General features: G+C 39.8%; 1 protein-coding gene across 2 annotated transcripts in view; it reads right to left on the bottom strand.

The window, feature by feature from the left end:
* LOC109938449 (CPD photolyase) overlaps positions 1–24,488 on the bottom strand; it is a 33,962-nt gene extending 9,474 nt beyond the window's left edge. Inside the window, exons 1-8 of one of the 2 annotated variants that reach the window (XM_048604795.1) lie at positions 24,200–24,488; positions 21,115–21,713; positions 19,745–19,890; positions 18,670–18,852; positions 14,325–14,483; positions 9,695–9,893; positions 6,413–6,565; positions 3,991–4,112 (exon numbers count right to left, since the gene is read on the bottom strand). In XM_048604795.1, coding sequence (XP_048460752.1) covers positions 3,991–4,112; positions 6,413–6,565; positions 9,695–9,893; positions 14,325–14,483; positions 18,670–18,852; positions 19,745–19,890; positions 21,115–21,607 — 1,455 coding nt within the window. In that variant the 5' untranslated portion in view covers positions 21,608–21,713; positions 24,200–24,488. The remainder of the gene's footprint in view (positions 1–3,990; positions 4,113–6,412; positions 6,566–9,694; positions 9,894–14,324; positions 14,484–18,669; positions 18,853–19,744; positions 19,891–21,114; positions 21,714–24,199) is intronic. The other variant, XM_048604796.1, reaches the window with a different exon arrangement.
* Between the last annotated feature and the right edge of the window lie 263 nt (positions 24,489–24,751).

Here is a 24,751-nt window from a genome sequence, read left to right as displayed (position 1 = left end):
ATTAAACTTTCATTTGTGTCTTTCTTACTTATTCATAGGAAGTGGACATTACTGGTCAGGTCAGCATTCATTGCCTGAGGCTAATTGCCCTTGGTAAGGTTGTCGTGATCTGTCTCCTTGAACTTCTGCAGTCCACCTGGAATTTGACCCCATGACAGTGAAATAAAGGCAATATAGGACAGCATGTGGCTTGAAGGAGATTTCCAGTAATGGTGTTCCCAAACATCTGCTGACCTAGATCCTTCTAAATAGTAGATATTGCAGATTTGGAAGGTGTTGTTGAAGGAGCCTTAGTGAGTTGCTGCAGTGCATCTTGTAGATGGGACACCATGCTGTTACTGAGCATCTGTGTTGAAGGTAGTTAGTGAATGTGGTGCCAGTCAAGCAGGCTGCTTCGTCCTGGATGGCATCAAGCTTCTTGAGTGTTGTTGGAGCTGCACTTATTCAGGCAAGTGGATTGTATTTCATCACCCTCCAATTTGTGCCTTGTAGCTAATTGACAGGCTTTGGGAAGTTGAGAGGTGATGAATTACTCGCTGCAGAAACCCCAGCTTCTAACCTGTTCTTGTATCGACAGTATTTAGTTCTAGACAGTTCAGTTTCTACTCAGTGATAACTCCCCAATTGAATAGTGGGGGATTTAGTTGATGTTGATGCCAGTAGAACATCAAGCTCAAATGGTTACATTCTCTTAACAAAAAGCAAAGAAATGTGGATGCTGGAAATCTGAAATAAAAACAGAAGTAGCTAGAGAAACTCAGCAGGTCTGGCAGCATTTGTGGAGAGATAACAGTCGACGTTTTGGGTCCAGTGACTTTTCTTCACAGCTGAATTCTCCAGCTATTTCTATTTTGGTTAGATTCCCTTGTTGGAAATGGTCAGTATCTGGCATTTATGTGGCATGAGTTTTACTTGCTGTCTGTCAGCCATTGTTGGCCATATACAACAAGACCTGCACAGAGGTTGCTTCAATACCTGAGAAGTTGCAATTAAACAAAGAAAATTACAGCACAGGAACAGGCCCTTCAGCCCTCCAAGCCTGCACCGACATGCTGCCCATCACAACTGAAACCCACTACCCTTCCGGGGCCTGTATCCCTCTATTCCCATCATATTTGTCAAGACATCCTTTAAACGTCACTATAGTATCTGCTTCCACTACCTCCCCTGGCAGTGACTTCCAGGTACCCACCACCCTCTGTTTAAAAAAAAAAACTTGCCTTATACATCACCCTTAAACCTTGCCCCCTCGCACCTTAAACCCATGGCCCCTCGTAACTGACTCTTCCACCCTGGGAAAAAGCTTCTGACTGTCCACTCTGTCCATGCCCTTCATAATCTTGTAGACCTCTATCAGGTCACCCCTCAACCTCTGTCATTCCAGTGAGAACAACCCAAGTTTCTCCAACCTCTCCTCATTGCTAATGCCCTCCATCCCAGGCAACATTCTGGTAAATCTTTTCTGTACCCTCTCCAAAGCCACCACATCCTTCTGGCAGTGTGGTAACCAGAATTGGACACAATATTCCAAATGCGGACTAACTAAGGTTCTATAAAGCTGCAACGTTACCTGCCAATTTTTAAACTCAGTGCCCTGGCCCATGAAGGCAAGCATGCTGTATGCCTTGTTGACTACCTTGTCCACCTGCGTTGCCACTTTCAGTGACCTGTGTACCTGTACACCCAGATCCCTCTGCCTATCAGTACTTTTAAGGGTTCTGCCATTTATTGTATATTTTCCATCTGGATTAGACCTTCCGAAGTGCATTACCTCACATTTTTCCAGATTAAACTCCATCTGCCATCTCTCTGCCCAAGTCACCAACTGATCTATATCCAGCTGTATCGTCTGACGTTCCTCATCACTATCCACAATTCCACCAACCTTTGTATCATTGGCGAACTTGCTAATCAGATCAGTTACATTTTCCTTCAGATCATTTATATATATTACAAAACAAAGGTCCCAACACTGATCCCGGAGGAACGCCACTAGTAACAGCCCTCCATTCAGAAACACACCCTTCCACTGCTACCCTTGGTCTTCTATGACCAAGCCAGTTTTTTATGCATCTTGCAAGCTCACCTCTGACCCACTGCGACTTTACCTTCTGTATCAGCCTGCCATGAGGGACCTTGTCAAAGGCCTTAGTGAAGTCCATGTAGATAACATCCATTGCCCTACCCTCATCGATCATCTTTGTCACTTGCTCAGATTTTGCACATTCTCCCCGTGTCTGTGTGGGTTTCCTCTGGGTGCTCCGGTTTCCTCCCACAGTCCAAAGATATGCAGGCCAGGTGTATTGGCCACGCTAAATTGCCCGTAGTGTTCAGGAATGTGTAGATTATGTGGGTTTGGGGAATGTGTCTGGGTGGGATTCTCTGAGGGTCGGTGTGGACTTGTTGGGCCAAAAGGGCCTGTTTCCACACTGCAGGGATTCTATTAAAAAATATAAATACTTTGCTGGAATGTTATTGGGGTTTACAACCTTTCTAGTATCCAATGTCTTCAATTGTTTCTTGATGTCATGTGGAGTGGATCAAATTGATTGAAGACTAGTATCTGTGATGCTGCAGCCCTCAGGAAGAAACCTGAAGATGGATCATCCACTTGGCAGTTCTGTCTGAAGATGGATGCAAATGCTTCAGTATTGTCCTTTGCATTGATATTCTAAGCTCCCCCATCACTAAAGATGGACTTTCTTTTGGTTGTTTAATTGTTCACCATCATTCACAACAGGATACAGAAAGACTGCAGTGTTTAGATCTGATTGTTGGTAGTGGGATTGCTTTGACCTGTCTATTGCATATTGTTTCAGCTGTAGGCAAGTATTCGGTGCTGTAGGTTTACCTGGGTCGACACCTCATTTTTAGACATATGTGGTCCTGTTTCTGGCGTGCCGTCCTGTTCGCAATCAATCAGGGTTGACCCTCAGCTTGATTGTAATGGTAGAGTGGGGGATATGCTAGGATACCATTCCAGCTTGTGACGGAGTCCAATTCTGTTGCTATCGATGGCCCACAGCACCTCACAGGTGCCCAGTTTTGAGATGCTAGATCTGTTCAAAATTTATCCCATTTAATAGTCATGTCACATAACACAATGGAGAGTATCCTCTTGAGCAAATAGGACTTTGAATCTATTGAGAGTATGTGGTTGTCACTATAACTAAGAACTAGCATGGATAGATGCATCTGTAATATGCAGATGGATGAGGATGACATCAGTCAAGTTTCTCTTTCTTATTGGTTCTCTCACCACCTGCTGCTGACGCACTCTAGCAGCTGCATCCTTTAGTACTAAGCTGGTTTGAGTAGAGCTCCTGAGCCATTTTTGATGGGGGACATAAAAGTCCCCAACCTGGAGTACATTTTCTATCCCTTCGTGTTTCTTTCAATTGGAGTTCAGCATGGAGGTGTACTGAGTCACAGGTTAAGAGACAGGGAGACATGGTAGATAATAATTAGCAGGAAATTTGCCCAAATTTAGCCCGAGGCCATGAGATGTCAACTTTGAGAACTCTTGAGGCACCTCCTTTCCAAGTGCATACGAGTGTGTGGCACTTCTGCACGGCCTTTCCTAATGGTAGGACAGGACAATTGTGATGGTGACAGTGATCTTTTGGCCTAGATCTTCTGAGAAGCAATGATAATCATCTGCTACTTCAATTAATCACTCCCCTGAATAGACACTGCTCTTGTTTTCTCCAGGGGCATTGGGAACAACTTTAAAAGAAATTTCCAGGTAACTCCTATGTAGGTCAGCATCTAGGGACTTCTGCAAGATTACCGATGTGTATCTCACTTGTATATCCAGTTTCTAGTGATCTGGCCATTTACAACTTCTATTTTTGGAAGAAATTTGCCTCATAATGCAAGTCATGAATGTTAAAATGTAAACTGCCCATAGATAAAAATGTAGTGCTTGGAAGAATTTGTAACCCAACTAAAGAAAAATTTACAGGAACCATTGCTAGTGTTTGTATGTACCTGTGCTGCATTCCACAAAGAATCATGTGTTCGCCCATCTTCCAGTTCTTTCAGCGTATAAACATATGGCCGTTTGTCTTTGCTGTGCATTTGCAAAGTTTTCTGTGCCCAATCAGAAGCACCTGAAAGAAACAGATTCCTCTAGGGTAACCAAAGATCAGCTGTAACTATCTGCAATGTTGTTTTTCTAAAAATCGTTCTCATATTTCCTCTTTCCTTTGCCAATCATCTTCATTCCTAAGAATTAGTATATAATCAATTTCTTAAAAAATAACACAATGCATTTTAAATGTAAAATGATGGCTTCGCATTTAATTTTTTTCTAGTGCTGACTTTGAAGGGTATGTAAATTTTTTTCTAACTTTTAAAAAGAAGGCATATTGGATCTTTTTCCTTTTAACAAAGCATCTCTTAGAAATGACATAGTTCCAGGTAGTTGCTGCTCTTGTTTGTCTGAACTTACTTCAGTGAAAACACTAGACTTTTTTTAAAATGACTCAGGTTTAAGGTTGTTCTGTTTGAAGGCTTGGAGACTGCATTTGGATTTTCAATTGGTCGGGCAGGGTAATGTTTGAAAAAGACCAAGCTGTTCAGCTTGTATACAGTGTGGAGCTGAAGGAACACAATAGGCCAGGCAGCAGAGGAGCAGGAAAGCTGAAGAAGGGTCCCAACCCAAAACGTCAGCTTTCCTGTTCCTCTGATGCTGCCTGGCCTGCTGTGTTATCTCTGACTCCAGCATCAGCAGTTCTTACTATCTCTGTTCAGCTTGTATCTCCTGTTTCTGAAGCACCTTCGTTGCGAATCCAGTGTGAAACCTGATTGCCCTTTTGAAGAGTGACTGCAAGACTTCCGCTACTGTGTTTCCTGAGCAACGGTTGCCATGATCCCAGAGACTAATGTTTACTGACACTCATGTACACATGACAGAATATTTGACTGACCACCATCTGAACATTCCATACCTGGTTCCATTTGCCTGCAAGATCTAAGCCTTATTAGCCAAAGTGTGTTTTCCCAAAGTGAATCTCTGCAAAGAATAATCCATTTTATCTCTCTACTTGGTGTGTGTGTCACTGGAGTTATTTAGAGAGGAATGAACATTTATATTTTCATATTAAAAACTGTGTTAACTAGTTTGGCAGTTTTAGATATGTTTTGTCTTATAATAAAATGTTTTTGTATTTAGTAATGAAATTTGGTTAATGGATCTTTCAAGTCTAATAGAGAGAGAGAGAGAGAGCATACGATTTGCTATGTCTGGAACTTGGTAACACCATTAAATTTATGCTGTGACCCTGGAGTTGTGGAGCTAGAGAAAGCCAGTGCAATCCTCCCATCTTGGTCACAACAAATGGAAATTAATTTACAGTTTAAAAAAAAGTGTCAATTTTAACCAGGACATAATTATGATGCAGCTGATTTATTCACTATCTGCAAGTGAACAGGAGGAGACTATTGTTCTCTAGGATAAAAAAAGAATCAGAGGACTAAGTGTCACTTTCTGGCAAGAGGTGAAAAAACTGCAGATGCCAGAATCCAAGGTAGACAAACAGGAGGCTGGAAGAACACAGCAAGCCAGGCAGCATCTGGAGGAAAGGAGCAGCCAACGTTTCGGGTATTACCCTTCTTCAGGGCTGAAGCCTAATTAACAGGACTGAAGAAGGGTAATACCCGAAACGTTGACTGTTCCTTTCCTCCAGATGCTGCCTGGCCTGCTGTGTTCTTTCAGCCTCCTGTTTGTCACTATCTGGCACTTGGACAAGTGTGGAGGAAAACGATCCCATGCGGTCTCAGTATAGGAGAGACACCGGTGGAGACTGGGTCAGGAGGAGGCTGCAAATACCTTTTGGGAGCCTGGAGGAGCATTCTCCTGTTCCTACAAAAAGAAAGTGTTTAAAATCCATCTCTTGTGGTCTTTTCTTACGATCATATCCTGAGATGGTTTATGTGGCAGGGAAGCTGTCTGGTTGCCTAGTGAAAATGTTACATTACATCAATTAGACCCTAATTAACATTTCTAAAAGTTGAACCTTGTTAAAATTTAGTCTATTATGCTCACCCATCCATACTGAAACTTAAGTAAAAATTATACAGCAAGATTTCGTCCATGCAAAGCTGTTTAAGTAATCTGAATAATTATAACTGCACATCGGGACAATTGCTGCTGGGAAGATGGGGTTTAAAGGTTACACAAGTCAGCATCCTTTATTACTGGTAGTGCACTGTAGCAAATCAAAAAAGGGAGAGGATACATTATGTTCAATTCCAAAGGCTGCTAGATTAAGATTTTTAATTTCTTATTTAGCCAAATTGAATATGATAATTATAAATGTCTTGTAAAATTTAAACAACAAAAAAGCTAGCATACAGCGAGAACCCATTATTCATACTTAAGTTAAAACAGAACAATGCTACTCCTCACCTGCAATCTTGTCATATTGTTTATTGTAAAAACAAAAGTTGTCTGCCAGCTCCCGTCGTACTACAGCTTCTTCAATATAGCTGTCCACACTGTCCTTAAACTTGTTGCGGTATTTCCTTATTTCCAGAACTGCTCGCTGAACTGAAATCTGACCTGCAAAAAGAGTATGAGATACCCTCAGAATCACCAAAGCTATTACTTCAGAACTGGCATTCAGTTCGATAAACCAACATTAGTTGCCAATTCAAAATTTGAAGTTTCTAACAATCTTATTTCTTTGCATTTTCCCTGCATACCATCTCTATCTTATTGATATCATTCTAATTCAAACACATACAAATTTGGTCCTTACTCATTGTTCTATCTATATAGCTATATTCTGTTTAATTCCAACTATTATGTTTCACAATTTATGATTATTTTCCCTAAGATAAAAGATAATATGACTAACATTAAAAAATGCTAAATTAATTTGCCATGGGTCTAATTTAATTGGCAGATGAGAAATATGCATTAAAGCTACATGGATTCCTGAATAAGGTTTACACGTTATCCCTTAGATTCGTTGTCAAGCAAGGGAGAACAAAAACCAACATTTTCAGATTGGTTTACTGCAACATATGATAATAAAGAAAAAGAGTAGCAAGATTGCGGGATTTAAGAGAGTTGACTTAGCCTGGAGACAGCAGATCAGCGTCAGTAATGAAGCTAACAAGGATAAGTGAGGCAAATATCAGGGATAGTATGGTGCTTAATGTTATGCTTCTAATTCATAAAGGAGGAACAGATATCAGAAAGATTATGTTCAGATTTAATTAGTGTTGTTATTCTGCATCTAAAACAAAGCAGTTTTATAATTTGTATATGCTGTCTTCTCACTGAGGTGATACCAGTCCATCGATTTAAACAAAATAGAGTGCAGCAAGGCCAACTGCAAAAGAAACCAAAACAGAAATTACTGGAAAAATTCAGCAGGTCTGGCAGCATCTGTGGAGAGAAATCATAGTTAATGTTTCGGGTCCAGAACTGATGGTAGCTAGGAAATTGTCAGTTTATATGCAGAAGATAGAGTAGTAGTGGTGGTGGTGGTGGTTGGCGGGGTGGGGAGCGGGGCGGGGGGGTTGTGGAGGAGTGGGTAAGGAGTAAACAGTAGGTGGGGATAAAGCCCAAACAGAGCGAAGAACAGTTGGACAGACAAAGCAGTTGATAACAATCTGGCCAGGAGGGTGAATAGCTGTTAATGGCTACCAATAGATAGTGTGTAATTGCAGACTATGAGATAACAAGGCTTGGTGTGTGGGGTAAGGGGCTGAGACATGGGAGAGTTAAGGCCCTAAAATCATTGAACTCGATATTGAGTCTGGAGGGCTAAAGGGTCCCCAAGCGGAAAATGAGGCGTTGTTCTTCCAGCTTGTGCTGAGCTTCGCTGGAGCACTGCAGCAAGCAAGAGACAGAGATGTTGGCCAGGGAACAGGGTGATGTGTTAAAGTGGCAGGTAACTGGAAGCTCAGGGTCTTTTCTGCAGAACATGTATGTTCCACCCACAAAGTGGTCATCCAGTCTACGCTTCATTTGCCCAGTATAGAGGAGACCACATTGTGAGCAGCGAATGCAGTTGACTAGATTCTGGGAAGTGCAGGTAAAGTATTGTTTCACCTGGAAGGTATGTTTGGGCCCGTGCATACTGAGGAGAGAGGAGGTAAATGGGCAGGTGTTACATCTTCAGTGGTTGCAGGGGAAGGTGCTGTGGAGCTCTGGGTGGGTGTTTGGGAGTGAAGGAAGTATGGACTAGGGTGTCTCGGAGGGAATGGTTCCTGCGGAAGGTGGACAAGGGAGGGGACAGGAATGTGTGTCTGGTGGTGGCATCTCACTGGAGGTGGCAGAAATGGCTGGAGTCGGAGGATTTATAGTGGATATTAGTGGCCAGTCTATCCCCAGAAATGGAAACAAAGATGTCTAGGAAGGGAAGGGAGGAGTCAGAGATAGACCAGGTGAAAGTGAGGGCAGGAAATTGGAAACAAAATCGATAAACATATTTGCATTCTTCCTTAAATGAGGTAACTAATAATGTGTACTGTATTCCAGACGCAGTTTCACCAGTATCCTGTATAAAATGAAGCATTACCTCCTTACTTTCACATTCAATTCTCCTTGTGATAACTGGTAACATTCTCCTTGCTTTCCTACTTAGTTGCAGTCCCTGCATATTAACCTTGTTGTGATTTCTGTGCAAGGACACCCTAAAACTGTCTGTATCCCAGAGCTCTGTAATCTCTCACCATTTGTATTATATGCTGCTCTTTTATTCTTCTGCCAAAATGGATGATTTCACATTTTCTGACATGATACTCCATTTTCCACATCTTTTCCCACTCCTCTAATCTGTATCTCTTCTCAATTTATTTTCCTACTTCTCTTTGTGTCATCAGCAAATCTGACAATCAGATCTTCTGACCCTTCGTCTAATCATTTATGGAAATTGCAAGCAGTTCAGGATCTAGCAATGATCCCTGTGACATGCCACAAGTTACATCTTGCCAAACTGAAAAAGACTCGTTTATGCCTAATCTCTAGTTCCTGAAAGCTGTCCAATCTTCTACCAATACCAATATGGTACGCTGCACAATATGGACTTTTATCTCCCACAATAATCTTAGATGTGGTACCCTATCAAATGTCTATAGGAAATCTAAGTACACTACATCCACTTCCACTTTATCCACAGAATATGTGGATAATAGATGGCAATAGGCTGGTCAAATTTGATTTCCCTTTTATGAATGCATGTTGATTCTGTCTGCTTACCTTGAAGATTTATAGCTAGATAAAAATATAAGTTATGAGGATAGTGCAAGGCTGCAAAGAGATAAAAAGTCATTGAGATCTACAGTACAGAAAAAAAGCTCTTTTGCCCATTGTGTCCATACCAGTCAAAAACAGCCACTTACTATTGTAATCCCATTTTCCAGCACTTGGCCATCGCTTTGTATGCCTTGCAATCACGTGCACATCTAAATACTTTTTCAACGTTAAGAAGATTTCTGTCTCTGCCACCCTTACAGGCAGTGAGTTCCAGATTCTCTCCACCCTCTGGGTAAAAAAGCTATTCCTCACACCTCCTCTAAACTTCCTGTCCCTTACCTTATATCTATGTCCCCAATCACTGACCCTTCCATCAAGGGGAAACGTTTCTTCTGAGACCAGTATGATAGTGAAGATGAAATACTTCTTTTGAGATGAGAAAGAAGAAAATCTAAAGTTAAACACTTCCTGAACACTCACCAAAGTGAAACCATGGTGACATATTACTCAAGGCAGTTTTACTTGGGTTGTTTCTGTCAGTGTTGAAATGCTTAAGCTGCTCGTTAATGAATGACTCCATCCTAGTTAGACCTGCTGCAGTCCCGGGTTTAGCCCAGTCAACTTCCTTAACTGTACGATCCACTTGAAGGCTTGCTGCGGCTGCATCCCAATCAATCAGCTGGAAAGATAAATCCCAAACAAGGAAAGCTACAATTGACAGATTCTCGTTTAAGAATAAAATATTTAGTAAACAGGGAGAACAAGTAATCCTAGTATGCATCTATCAGATACTGTAATCACAAGGTGGTGGAGTACTGCAGTTCACTCAGGGAGTCCAAGATCCTGTGGCAATATGCACTACTACATGCATGTTGTTTTCTGGAGCTATGGTTAGTGATGGCTGAAGAGTCAAATTTCTTTCTTTCAGCTGGCTGACTAGGACTCTGTCCCACTCCTACCACCTGTTATTGTTGCATAACGGAGTGATGTACAGTTTGGTACTCCTTCTGGTTGGTCACATTATGAATAAACCTTCCTTCCATCATCATGTCCTGGGATAGGTCTCGAACCCAGAGCTCTATCTATTGCACCACAAGACCTCAGTATATAATCATATAACCCTTGATAAAGTAACAAAACCAAATTGACAGTTAATAAGATGACCATATCATTCTTACTTACCCGAATAATGAGTCATAGAGTCATACAGCACAGAAACAGACCATTTGATCCAACTCGTCCATGCTGAAGTTTCCCAAACTAAACTGGTCTGTATTTGGCCTATATCCCTCTAAACCTTTTCTACTCATGTACTTGTCCAAATGTCTTTCAAATGCTATAACTGTATGTGCATCTACCACTTCCTCTGGCAGTTCATTCCACATACGAATCACCCTGTGTGAAAAAGTTGTTCCTCAGGTCCCTTTTAAATCTTTCTCCTCTCGCCTTAAAAATACGCCCTCTAGTTTTGAACTCCCTACCCTAGGGAAAAGGCCTTTGCTATTCACCTTATCTACGCCCCTCATGATTTTATAAATCTCTCTAAGTCCACTCAACCTCCTATGCACCAGTGAAAAGTCCCAGCCAATCCAGCCTCTTCCTAAAACTCAAATCCTGCAGTCCCAGCAACATACTTGTAAATCTTCTCTGCACCCTCTCCAATTTAATAATATCCTTCCTGTAGCAGGGTAACCGGTATTGTACACAGTACTCCAAAAGTGGCTTCACCAACGTCCTGTACAATAAATCAACTAACACAACATTACACTTGTTTCAGGGGTCAAAATACATATGACAATTAATTTTAACATTGTTGCAATACCCAGCATTGTAAAAACCAATTTGTAATAGCCAGTAGAAATTCATACTGTAGATAGGTTCCTCTAAATGAGCCATACTTTGTTTCCTCTATTGATGTGGCAGAGCAAAGAGGATGACACTGAATTTGAGGGTCAGGGATTCAGTAACTAACTCTACAGCACTAGCAAGAAATTGTGCACTGAAGATAAAATTACCTGACATACCTAACGCAAACATCAAAAGAAAATTGTATGTTTATTGGAAACAGACCCTTCGCTCCAAATAGTCCATGCCAAGTATAATCCCAAACTAAACTAGTCCCACCTGCCTGCTCCTGGCCCATATCCTACCAAACTTTTCCTATTCATGTATCTATCCAAATGTCTTTTAAACATTGTAATTGTACCCGCATCCACCACTTCGTCCGGAAGTTCATTCCACAGGCGAACACGTAAAAAATTTGCCTCTGATGTCTGTTTTTTTTTAAATCTCTCTCCTCTCACCTTAAAAATGTGCCTGATAGTCTTGAAATTCCCCATCCTAAGGAAAAGACAACTACCATTAACTCTATCGATACCTCTCATTATTTTATAAACTTCTTTCAAGTCGCTTCTCAACCTTCTACACTCCATCCTGTCCAGCCTTTCCTTATGACTCAAACTTTCCATAACCGGCAACATCCTGGTAAATTTCTTCTGAACCTTCTCCAGCTCAATAATATCCTTCCAAAATTGGGCGACCAGAACTGGACACTATTCCAGAGGAGGCCTCACCAATGTCCTATACAACCTCAGCATGACTTCCCAATTCTTATCCTCAAAGGACTGAGCAATGAAGGCAAGCATGCCAAATGCCTTTTTAACCACCCTCTCTATATGTGATATAAACTTTAAAGAATTATGTACCCCTAGGTCCTTCTGTGTTCTACAAAACTACCCAAGGCTCTACCATTAATTATATAAGCCCTACTCTTGTCTGTTGTACCAAAATGCAATACCTCACATTCATCCAGATTGAACTCCATCTGCAATTTTTCAGCCCATTGACCCATTTTAATGAGCTTCCTGTGTAATCTTAGTAAACCTTCTTCACTGTCTACTCTGCCACCAATTTTGGTGTTGTCTGCAAACTTACTAACCATACCTTCTAATATTCTCATCCAAATCATTTATATAAATGACAAACAAAAGAGGACCCACAGGGATCGGTTCTGGAACAGTGCTGGTCGTGGGCCTCCAGTCAAAAAAACACCCCTCCACTATTACTCTCCGTCTCTTGCCATTAAGCTAATTATGTATCCAATTGGCAAACTCATCCTGAATCCCATGTGACCCAACTTTACTAATTAGTCTACCATGCAGAATCTTATAAAAGGCTTTACCAAAATCCAAATAAACAATGCCTATTCCCCTTCCATCAACAATCTTTTTGGTAACTTCCTGAAAAAACTCAATCAAGTTTGAGAGACACGATTTTCCTCACACAAAACCATGCTGACTATCCCTGATCAATTTTTGCCTCTCTAAATGTCCATAAAGTCTATCTTTTATAATCATCTCCAACAATTTACCCACAACCAAAGTCAGACTCACCAGTCTATAGTTGATAATCACGAAGGTGTCAATCAATTGAACCAAAGTTGTCTACATCTAAAATAAAATTCTCTTCTTTTTTTGACTAGAACCTCAATATCTTGATTCATCCATCGTTCCCTAATCCTGCCAGCCTTACCATTCACTCTAACAGGAGCAAAATGCCTCCAAACTCTCGTCATCACACTCTTGAAAGCCTCGCACTTGTCAGACATCCCTTTACCTGCGAACAGTCTACCCCAATCAACTTTTGAAAGTTTTTGTCTCCTACCATTGAGATTTGCCTTACTCCAATTAAAAACGTTTAACTTTTATGGAAGGCTTATCCTTTTCCATAACCATTTTGAAACCATCCCAAAGTGTTCCCCCTCTTTTACTTCAGTCACCTGCCCTGCCTAATTGCCCAAACGAAGGTCTAGTTTTGCTCTTTCTCTAGTAGGAGCATCCACATATTGATAAAGAAAATTTTCTTGAACACATTGTACTTCACCATCCAAACCTTTAACACTATGGTAGCCCTGTCTTTTGAATATTTTCCATACAAAGGTTTTGAAGGTAGCCAGCCTGTTTCTGAACTAAAGTATGCTAAATATCTGCCGACACAAAAATAATTTTTCATCAGACTGGCTATTAGAATGAGAAAACTGGCTTCTGGTCAAACGGTCATTTTGTTTGATCCAAATAGACTTCCAGCAAAACCCAAATGGAAATTTTGAAATACTTGTCATAATCAAAGGCACAAAATAAATTTTCACATAGAAATCTATAACATTCTAACAGGATCAGAGAGGGTAGATGCAGGAAGTACGTTGCCAATGTACAGGGGAGTCTAAAACCATGGGTTACACAGTCTAAGGATATGGGACTGAGATGAAGAGAAATTTCTTCACCCAGAGAGTGGTGAGCAATTTGCTACCATAGAAAGCAGTGGAGACCAAAACATTATCTGATTTCAAGAAGTTGGATACAGTACTTGGCGCTAAAAGGATCGAAAGGATATACAGGAAAGGCAGGAAAAGGCTATGGAGTTGAATGACCAGACATGATCATAATGAAGGATGGAGTAGGTTCAAAGGGCTTCGATTTTCTATATATGTATATTTTTAAATCTCTAAACTAGTATAAGATTGGATTTCTTTAATTAAGGCACCTCAAACAAATGTGTTCTCAGTACAATAAGAATCCATTACAGTCCAACTGTCGGCAGAAAGGATTCTTGACTAATGTAAGGGAGTTAAAGACCTTTGGGGGTCAACAGAAATGTGGAATTGAGGCCACAACCAGATCAGCCATGACCTTAGGCAATGGCAGGGAGGGCTCGAGGGGCCAAATGACCTACTCCTGTTCCTAATTCATACATTTATATGTTCATGTGTCACATATTCATCCCAATGAATGAATTTCTAATTTCTGGTAAAATCTGGGGGCTAATATTGATAAATAAAATAACATTTTTAAAATCACTATTCAAAATATAAAAGCAGCTTGCTTGTGTTGAAAATAAGTTAATGCTTTTAATAATTATACAGATTCCTTGTGTTACATTGCTGGCCTCTCAGACAGCAACAATTTTGAACCAGCACAAGCTCAAAACTACTTTGTTTCTTTTTACCACCCTTACATTCTTAATAGTGGAGTTAAGAAATAACTTGTTTCAGTATTTTTCAACATTCAACCAAGTTAATGAGCTTCGAGATAAAATATTTTATGATACCAACCTCTGCCTTCAGGGATGAGCTAAAAGGATGCTGGATAACTGGAGGAAAATCTGTCAGGAACTGAGGGAGTTTATCATGAATTTTCTTCCTGATTGTTCTGGCACTGTATTCTTGTTTGTCTGAAGCTACCCAGCAGGGTACAACATTGTGAGCATCGACCTGCATAACCGTAAAACACATCATAAAAAGAATAATGGAAGCAGTTTACAGCAGAGTTGTGAAACCTTCTGATATAGTGTTCAAGTTCCCGTTCCTCTACAAAATAAAGTGAGATTGCATCTCCAAATCAGAGGAGTATAGACTAATTAGTTGAATATTCTTTGCATAATACAGTTTTTATATATATAAAAAGTTACATCTAATTTAGTCTAGAACTTAAACTATAGAAAAATTGACTATAACACTAAGTAATGTTCACTAGATCTTGGGCTGTTCCACAGTACACAATGTATTCTGGTCACCCTGCTACAGCAATGATTTCCAGATACGAGACATGATGCAGCAAGGAGCCTGATGACATCTGAGCAATACACAAGGAAAGGTAATCGTATCTGTTTGCTTCCCCCTTTTTGTTTTGCTGAATGGACTCGGGGATGAGCTACCACATCAAGGTATTTCGGTTTAAAAGAAAAGTACATGCTTCAAAAATGGAACGAAGCTGGAGGTGTTGATGAAGCCGGAATTGGCCATGGATATTATGCTTATCTTAGATGACCGACAAATGTTCACATCCATTGTCCTGAGAACTTTATTAATTACAGCAAAGCATAAGGTTTCTGTTGTTTCTACGCTTTAGTATAACATAGTCAATTTGTCTGACTTCAGAAGTGCTGGATGAATTACTGGACTAAGAAACATCAGAAATATTGTCTTCAGCTTTTTGGAGTCAGGAATTACCGAAAATGAATATAAAAACCAAGCAGTTGCATAGCCAGATTTTAATTCAGGGCTAAAGGGACAGAGCAGCTCACAGAGCAGGAGGAAATCAGTTTGTGCAGTTGGACATAGTTGAAAGAAAGGTTTTGCCTTTAACAAGTCTGCTCACAAAAAGGCATAGATTTTGTCTTTTATTAATTTTGTCCACTTTCGAGGAAAATGAGTGAAGTAAATTAAATTTGTTGTGATTATTAATAAGCATGCTCAGTTGGTTCCTGAAAATATAGTTCCTTGTCTTGATATTTTTCCGTCTGCTATAAATGCATTTCAGAAACACATGATAGTAGTATGAGAAATATGCTATCTAGTGGAAATCCTAAAGTGGTCCTTTTGTTACATTGCTGAATTAGATAATAGGATATTACTGAATGAGCCATATGAGCACTGCTCTGAAAGTAATGTATTCAGGTCAATTATTGGAGTGACCAACACCAAAGTATCTAAGGCCTTAGAACAACTCATTGAGCCAACCAGTCAGGCACTGCCCACTCCAAATGTGACAGGGTCTGCACATCATACTTTACATTAGCCATCTCAGAACTCAAACTCAGTCAGCCGAGATCCTGAGGGACTGCCTTAGAAGCAGAAATATATCCAAAGGGAATACTCTAGAAAAAGGGCACCAACCTGCTTAATAGTTCATTTAGGTCACTTAAAATGATACAAGATCTTTAAGCAAGTGGATAAATGTACTGCAATATGGATAAATGTACTGCAATATGTTCAAGCTTTCCACATTTTCTAGAACCAGCCAGCCAGAGGGAAGATACACTGACAGTTCGAGTTCAATTACTATATATATTAGCAGGATGAGAAATGTTTCGAACAAGCACACCAGTGTCATGATATTAAAATATTAAATTATTAATCTCTAAAATCTCAATAACTAACTTCAACGCCTTGAATTGTGGGATCGAGAGAAAAACATTTTATTCTTTAATTTAACCTATTTTTCTAACCTACCTGTTCAGAGATGTTGTCACACAGCTCTGGAGAAGGTAGGACTTGAACCCAGGCCTCCCAGCCCATGTGTAGGAACGCTAGTTTTTTTTAAATTTCAAAAATATACTTTGTATATATGCATAGTCACAAACGCAGTTCAGTTCTGTACAACAGCATATCAAGGAAACAAACAAACTTTGCAGTTTAACTCTACTAGTTTTAAATTAGCTGTGACACTTTAAAATGGCTGCAAATGACACCTGATCTGAAAGCAACCAAACTAAGAGGAATATACAAAGGAACATCTAAATGCTGGGACTGACGAACACACCTGGTAAAGGCTATCCAAGAGGTAACTACCTGCCATTAAAATTCATTACCTGGAATTTATAACTCACTGTGAGCCTTCAAAAGTCTCTGCATAGGGACGGAACTTCTTAACTATAAGTACCACTGGAAGAAAGACTCAAATCTGAAATACATTATGCAAAAGAGGAGGACTGACACTCCAATCAAAGGATAACAATGGATCACAAAAACCTATCACAGTTTCAAGAAGACTTAACAAATGCAAAGTATTGACAGATTGACTGTCACAGGCGGGTTCACCCAAAAATCCTCTTGCGAATAAATACTGGAACCAGTATGTCAAGGAAGGAGACCATTTTGGCAAATAACTGAATAGAAGCTGCTGTCACAGTTTTCTCTTTAAAAGAATAAGGCATCAAGTTCCAACAGAGAAAAGCCACAAAGAACTATCATCAAGGCACTGAAAATTTTTAATAACTGCAATATACAATACAGCTGACTGCATTCAAGAAAATAGTTCACCAGCATCGGTCTCAGGACAAAAGATTCTACTTTAAAGACTACCAAAGGACCCTAAACCATATATTTTTTGATATCTTTCCTTGTACTGAACAAAAGTCTCCTTTAAACATGTTCATGTGTGTTTATATAAAGAGATTGTCAAGTGATTACACGAAAACCAAATAATTGATGTTGAGGTTTTTAAAGATATTTTCTTGGATTAACTGTTAATAAGAGTCGAAATGGATGTTCTAAATCTGAAATCAAAATAGAAATTCCTGGAAAAGCTCAGCAGGTCTGGCAGCATCAGAACTAATGAAGGGTCATTCGACCCAAAATGTTAACTCGGATTTCCCTCCACAGACACTGCCAGACCTGCTGAGCTTTTCCACCGATTTCTGTTTTTGTAGCCATTAGTAAGTATGGTTTTTATGCCACACAAGAAAACCTTGTTGATCAACTCTTCATTGCTCACAGCAAAAATAGTTAACCATGTTATTAATTACAGTGTGCACACATGAGAAGAGAGACAACGCCTTGTTCAAAACAAAAATAAGCTTTTGTTATGACCAAATAATTAGGCTGAACAGAAGGGAGCCAGTTCACCCCTTCCCACCTGATTGTAACAGCAGCAAGGCTGTGGAATCGCGAACTGTGGAAAAAAAAGAACAGGAGAATTAGATTGTTATGTCTGGTGGTTGAGAAATTTTAAGTTGTGAGACTGGGAAGAAGGACTACAAGTTATTTTCCAGCCTTTGCTTTACAGTTAAATTTTAACTATCAGTGCACCGTCCCTCTTTTGATTTGGCTCCAGAAAGTGTGGCAAACTTTTCTTTTATTCAGTCACGGGATGAGGGCATCGATGGCCAGGCAGAATTTATTGCCCATCCCTAACTGCCCAGTTTAGAGTCAACCACGTTGCTATGGGTCTAGAATCACATGTAGGCCAGACCAGGTAAGGATGGCAGTTTACTTCCCTAAAAGGACATTAATGAACCAGATGGGTTTTTACAACAATTGACCAATGGGTTCATGGTCATCATTGGATTCTTACTTCCAGATATTTATTGAATTCAAATTCCACCATTTGCCCTACCGGGATTTGAACCTGGGTCCCCAGAATGTTGTCTGAGTGTCTGGAGTATCAGTCCAGTGATAATACCATTAGGCCATTGCCTCCCCTTGAACTCATTATAGCTAAATTTAGCCTGTCACTTGGAGAGGGGAAAGCCCTGTATTACAGTACAATAGAATAAAAGGGAAGAAAACGTGCATTTACAAAAGAACATTCCTGGATCTCAGAAAACATGACAACCAGTTTGTGCACCACAATCAACCATGAGCAATGAGATACTGATCCAATCATTTTATTTTTTATGTGATGTAATTGGAGGGATAAAGCTTATACTGAAATGGCATTCTTCTGATTTTATACTCCTGCAGTGAAAGATGAAAATATTTTATGCTGTCCAATAATTAGCTCCATCTTTTCCAGAAGACAAATGTTCCTTTAAGAAATTCTGAATGAAAGATAGCAAACTGCAATGCTCCCATATGTTACATATGAACCTTGTTTTCAATGCAACATGTTTGTACTATGCAAGTTTCAATCATTTAAAATATCTCTTTTATTGAAGGAAAAGATATATATACAAACCTGAATAAATGGTATATCTTCTGGTAGGTTGTATCTCACATTCTCAATCCACTCCAGTGGGAGACGCAATGGAGAGAAATCTGTAACCATCCCTCCAATGTTGTGCTCTTTAACAAAGTCTGGCAATACATCTTTGGCGAATCCAATAAGTAAATGGAAAGAAATATTCAGCTGCTTGCATTCCTGCAAGATAACATTGGCAATACTGTCAGTGAGGGCATGATTTGATAACAGGACTCATCAAATTTACGACTACAACTTATTTTTCCCCCTCTGTTGTGCAAATTCTTTTTTCCAGTTTTCTTTTCTTGAAATTGCTAAATATAAGGAAAAAATAATTTATTTTAATCGTTTAAGTCTTATGTTAAATTTCTGGCAAAACTCCATTTAGAGGAAAAGGCCATGAAACCTGGCAGGTTACATCAAAATCTGACAGGACAGGTTGCTTACAATGAAGAATATCTATGTACCTGTGGAAGTACTACGAAAAGCAGACATATATGATAATTACGTCATAAGGATAATGGATAATTCAGATAAGAAACAATATTATAAAATATTTTAATAGCTGACTGGAAAATAATGAATATAACTTTTGTTTCTAATCACAGCACACAGTTCCAAGGAGCGGATGCAAAATATTTCTTCAATTTTGCCAACATTTGTTGTTATCTACACTTGACTGGAGGGAAAAATAATAAGAAACCTGGACTTATATAATGCCTTTCATGGTCTCGACATCCAATTGCAATTTACAATCAATGAGTTAGTGTTGAAGTGTAGTCAATTTTTGTTATGTAGGGAAAATGTGCCAATTTGCTAACAGCAATGTGCTTAGAGGCCAATTAAACTAATTGGTGATGTTAGCGGAGAGATAAATGTTGGCCAGGGCACACGGAGAAGACCAGTCCTTTTCTTTATATAGTGCCATGAATCTACAGTCAAGGGTAGATTGAACCTTGATAGAACATCTTCAGCAGTAAAGTAGTCCTTTTGTAATGGATTGAAATGTCAGCTTTCTCAAGATTTGAAAATATTGGTGCAAGACATCAATCAAATATATGACTGCATTTACCTCAGCAACCTCGTGGAGTCCCTTCAGCATGAAACCAAAATGGCGGATGGTGGCATCTAGGAATTTGGGCACCAGACAGAAGCAGACATGGAGTGGGAGTTTATGCTTAAGAGCTAGCCATTGTGCATATAAGAAAGCCCAGTTATCTGTGGAAACAAAATCACTCACAAGATGACATATGTATTGACAATAACATTGATTGGATACCACTGTAATGCTAAAAGATAGGTCAGATGTTACATTTTTGTGTAACTTATCAAAGCAGAACTGGACAATCACACCAAACCCCTTCTGATACTTTCTCTACAAGATTAACCATCCATATCACTATATAATATAGAGCTAGTCCTTGCACAGACTTTATGCATCCAATCAGAATACAAGGTAAATTTAAATTAAAAGAAAACAAAGAACTTTGGATGCTGGAATTCAGAAATAAAAACAGAAATTCCCAGGAAAACTCAGCAGGTCTGGCAGCATCTGTGGAGAGAAAGTAGAGTTAACGTTTCAGGTCCAGTGACCTTTCTTCAGACATGACTGTAGCTAACAACAGTTGGACAGACAGAAGAATGGGTAAAGGTTGGCCTCAAGGAATGCTAATAAAACCTGGGGGAATAGCTGCTAATCTGGACCATTAGTAGCTGACAATAGGATAGTTCAGGTAGCAGTTCATGATGACAAGGCCTGGTGTGTGAGGGTTGGGAGTAAGGACATGGGAGAATGCCCAAGTGTTACAGGTATTACACCTTTAGCGATTGCATTGGAAGGTGCCAGTGGGGATGTGAGGAGGTGGTGGAAGTGGAGGAGGACCAGATCAGGGTGTCCTGGAGGGAAGAAATTCAAATTTCATTGTTACAGATGAACATTCAAGTTTTTAACAAATATAAAAATCTATAGGGATCTTACAACAGAGATACTGAACACGAATTGTTTGAAATTGAAGTGTCATTCATAATAAATAAAAATTAACACCTAACCAGCAGAGAACATTGCTCAAATGAAAGAATGGGAAGAGCCTCACTAACTTTGAAGAGAATTCTCTCTGATCACCACTTTGATTCAAGGACAAGAAACAGAACATATCAGTATCAGGAGTAAGTCACATACATGTGAATAATTAGTGACAACTAATACATTCAACATACATTCTATGATAGTATGTAATAGAAAATTATAAAATCAATTGAAGAATAAAAGATTAATGATTAAACCATGTTTGGTCATGCAATTCATTTTAAGTTAATTGTTAGTCCAGGTTGTGATATTTTGTTAAAAACACTCTTCAGATGGTAAAACTGCAATGAGTGCCATATAAAATGAAAGCCGATAACTGCATGAAGATAACAACCCAAACATGCAATGTGACCTACCCTGTACTCTCTGGTCGCGGGACATCCAGTAAATAATTCCCTGAGAGTTTTCCCTGATGCTCTCTGTTTTAGAAAGGAGACGGATGCGTTTTTTGTTAAAATTAAATTCTTCCACCGATTTTGCTGTGGACAAACGTGACTTATTGATACTTTCCAACAGATTCCTTTCTCTAGAGGGAGACGCCTCAGCCTGGTCTTCAATTTTCCTCTTTTTATTCATCCTAGGATTGGACATTTCTCCCTCAATTAATCTTGGAGCTCTGTCTTCCACTTTTCTTTTTCCCTTAGATTGAAGCTTTGGGGAATCTTCCCGACAGGAGCCATTATGATTAGGTTTCTTCATTGATACTTTTGTGGATGTTTTCAGACTGTTGGACAAGCTGGAAAATGCAGTTTTCTTTTTATCTGATTTCTTTTCAATATTTTTCTTGTACTCAGAATCGTTAGCATTGCAACGAGTCGTCTCGTGGGCTTGTTTATCATTCTTAGACATGTTGCTTCTTTGTTTAGCACACTGCAGCCCCACACAAACCAAACGCCGGGGACAGTAAATTACTGACAGTCTGTGGCAAAATGATCGGCAAGCAATGCTTAATAACCTGGAAACAGTAAAAAGGAAATAGGTCTCCAAGGTATCCATCATTTTATTTAATAACACCACAGGGCTCCTGCATCTGATGTAACACTCTTCAAACTGGTCCCGTATAGCTTTGTATGTTTGGAAGGAGTAACAGGAATACAGAGTACTGGGCTAATGGTAAGATTCTTGGTAGTGTGGATGAGCAGAAAGATCTCGGTGTCCATAGATCACTGAAAGTTGCCACCCAGGTTGATAGCGTTGTTAAGAAGGCGTACAGTATGTTAGGTTTTATTGGTAGAGGGATTGAGTTTTGGAGCCATGAGGTCATGTTGCAGCTGTACAAAACTCTGGTGCGGCCGCACTTGGAGTATTGCGTACAGTTCTGGTCACCACATTATAGGAAGGATGTGGAAGCATTGGAAAGGGTGCAGAGGAGATTTACCAGGATGTTGCCTGGTATGGAGGGAAGGTCTTATGAGGAAAGGCTGAGGGTCTTGAGGCTGTTTTCGTTAGAGAGAAGAAGGTTAAGAGGTGACTTGATAGAGACATACAAGATGATCAGAGGATTAGATAGGGTGGACAGTGGGAGCCTTTTTCCTCGGATGGTGATGGCTAGCACGAGGGGACATAGCTTTAAATTGAGGGGTGATAGATATAGGACAGATGTCAGAGGTAGGTTCTTTACTCAGAGAGTAGTAAGGGCGTGGAATGCCCTGCCTGCAAAAAACAGTAGACTCACCAAGTTTAAGGGCATTTAAATGGTCATTGGATAAACATATGGATGATAATGGAATAGTTTAGGTTAGATGGGCTTCAGATTGGTTTCACAGGTCGGCGCAACATCGAGGGCCGAAGGGCCTGTACTGCGCTGTAATGTTCTATGTTCTATGTTATGCATTTTCTTACATGACTAAATAAATAAAATTGAAAATAGCATATCAACTATATTAAATACTAAAAATGTTGCAGAAGTGATTATTATTTATTATTTGCAGTTAAATTACTTTAAAATAATCAAATGCAAACAACCTAAAATGAGGTAAAAATAAAATTTTAAACTGGCAGCTTGCCTGCTATTAGGACAGTTGCAAGATTTCCAGCAGCTTGGTTGCTTCCTTTACCCTAGCTGAAGGACTGCTGGTAGGATCATGTACAAGCTTAGATAGTTTGCCTGAATCCAGTACTTTAAAATCTGACAACAGTTTCCCTGTACTTAACTTACAGATTTAAACCAAACATTAGCAATGCTGTACAATAGATTCAATTTGCAAGCTATTTGCAAAATTCAGTTTGCAAAAAGGTTTTTGTCAGGGAGGTATTTAAAACCATGGAAGTCCTAGAGATACTTCCCCGTGATATACAAAAAATGATTTGGACCGAATAGGAGGAAGGGGTCAGTTTGAAAACCACAGACAGAAAAAGAATTTTCAATGTAAAAGTATGCAGCCACCGCCAGTAAAGCAGAGCCTCGAAAATGCAGAGTTTACAGGTTCTCCCTCCAAAAAAAGTGACTTTCTAACTTTTCCTTTGTGTCCAAAAAGATGTGTAAGTCTATAGGGTTAATTTTGCAGTAATTTGCAAAGCTCCTCTATGTGAGATTTCCACTACCCTTTAAAAATGAAGTAGTTTGTGCTGTCACGCCCAAACAGCCTAGAAGGACTAGTTTTAACGTACACATTGAGCTCCTCTAATCCTTTTTTAAATCACTAATTCTATACTATGCAAGCGAATACATGCCTATATGAAACTTGACCAAATCTTTCTTTTTATGCATTTTGATCTCTATCCTGGTGAACTTAAAACAAAACACAATCTGCTGCTCTATTGCTAGTCATTGTGCAACTTCTAAGATCTGCCCTTTTGATTGTTTTCTGAAACACATTTCTCAAGCTGCTGCACATTGTTGCTCCATGAACTAGATTTCTTTATTCATTGATGGCATGAACTAGATTTCTTTATTCATTGACGGGATGAGGACGTCGCTGGCTAGGCAGCATTTATTGTCCATCTGTAAATGCCCAGAGGGCAGTTGAGAGTCAATCACATTGCTGTGGGTCTGGAGTCACATGTAGGCTAGACCAGGTAAGGACGGAAGTTTCAGAGATAAGTAGGAACTGCAGATGCTGGAGAATCTGAGATAACAAGGTGTAGAGCTGGATGAACACAGCAGGCCAAGCAGCATCAGAGGAGCAGGAAGGCTGACGTTTCGGGCCTAGACCCTTCTTCACCCTTCCCTAAAAGACATTAATGAACCAGATGGGTTTTTTCCTGACAATCGACATTGGATTCACGGTTATCATTAGATTCTTAATTCTAGAACGTTATCTGAGTCTCTGGATTAACAGTCTAGTGATGATACCTCTAGGCCATTGCCTCCCCATGCTGTATCAGCACTCTCTTATCTCGGGTTAGGAGGTTCGATCAATAAAATCAATACAGTAACAGATAAACACAGCTACCAGCTGCATCTGCCTTATCTGTAGTTAGCCTCCCAGTTTTACTTACCGGCTTTGAGCTGCCAGCTACAGGCGCTGTTGACCTGCTATAGCTGTCAATTTGCACTCTCTCTTCAATGCTGACCTTCCACAAAATTGGAATGTTGTATAACTTTTTCGGTTATGCAACTCCACTGGGCATGCGCATCAGCCCGGACACCAGCTTCCGCATGAGATCGCTGAGAGGGAGGAGATTATTGTGGTTGTTGTATGAATTTTAAACTGAGCTGCACATTTTCTTCTTAGAGAACATACGCAGCATATTCTAATTCATGTTAAATAAACCCTGTAAATGCTAATAAATACCATAAACTATAAAGCTAATAAGGAGCCAAAATAATAATGACTGAAAAATGGACAATTCAGTCACAACACCAAAACTTTTCCTCTACTGCCCCCTTTAATTACTGGCGATTGCCAACCAGAAACTCCTGCTATTCGCTGATTCTTTGTTGCAGAATAATTCAGTGCATGGGTGGACGAAATGATCGTAAATGTGGATTTTGGAGTCGCAGGAGAAACAACTGCGCTTAGTGCACGCAGCAGCCCGCGGTATCATAGC

The sequence above is a fragment of the Rhincodon typus genome, chromosome 13 (genome assembly GCF_021869965.1).
Source record: "Rhincodon typus isolate 14 chromosome 13, sRhiTyp1.1, whole genome shotgun sequence".
Lineage (NCBI taxonomy): Eukaryota > Metazoa > Chordata > Chondrichthyes > Orectolobiformes > Rhincodontidae > Rhincodon > Rhincodon typus.
The sequence above is the reverse complement of the archived record's forward strand: the minus strand, read 5'-3'. Positions and strand labels throughout refer to the sequence as shown.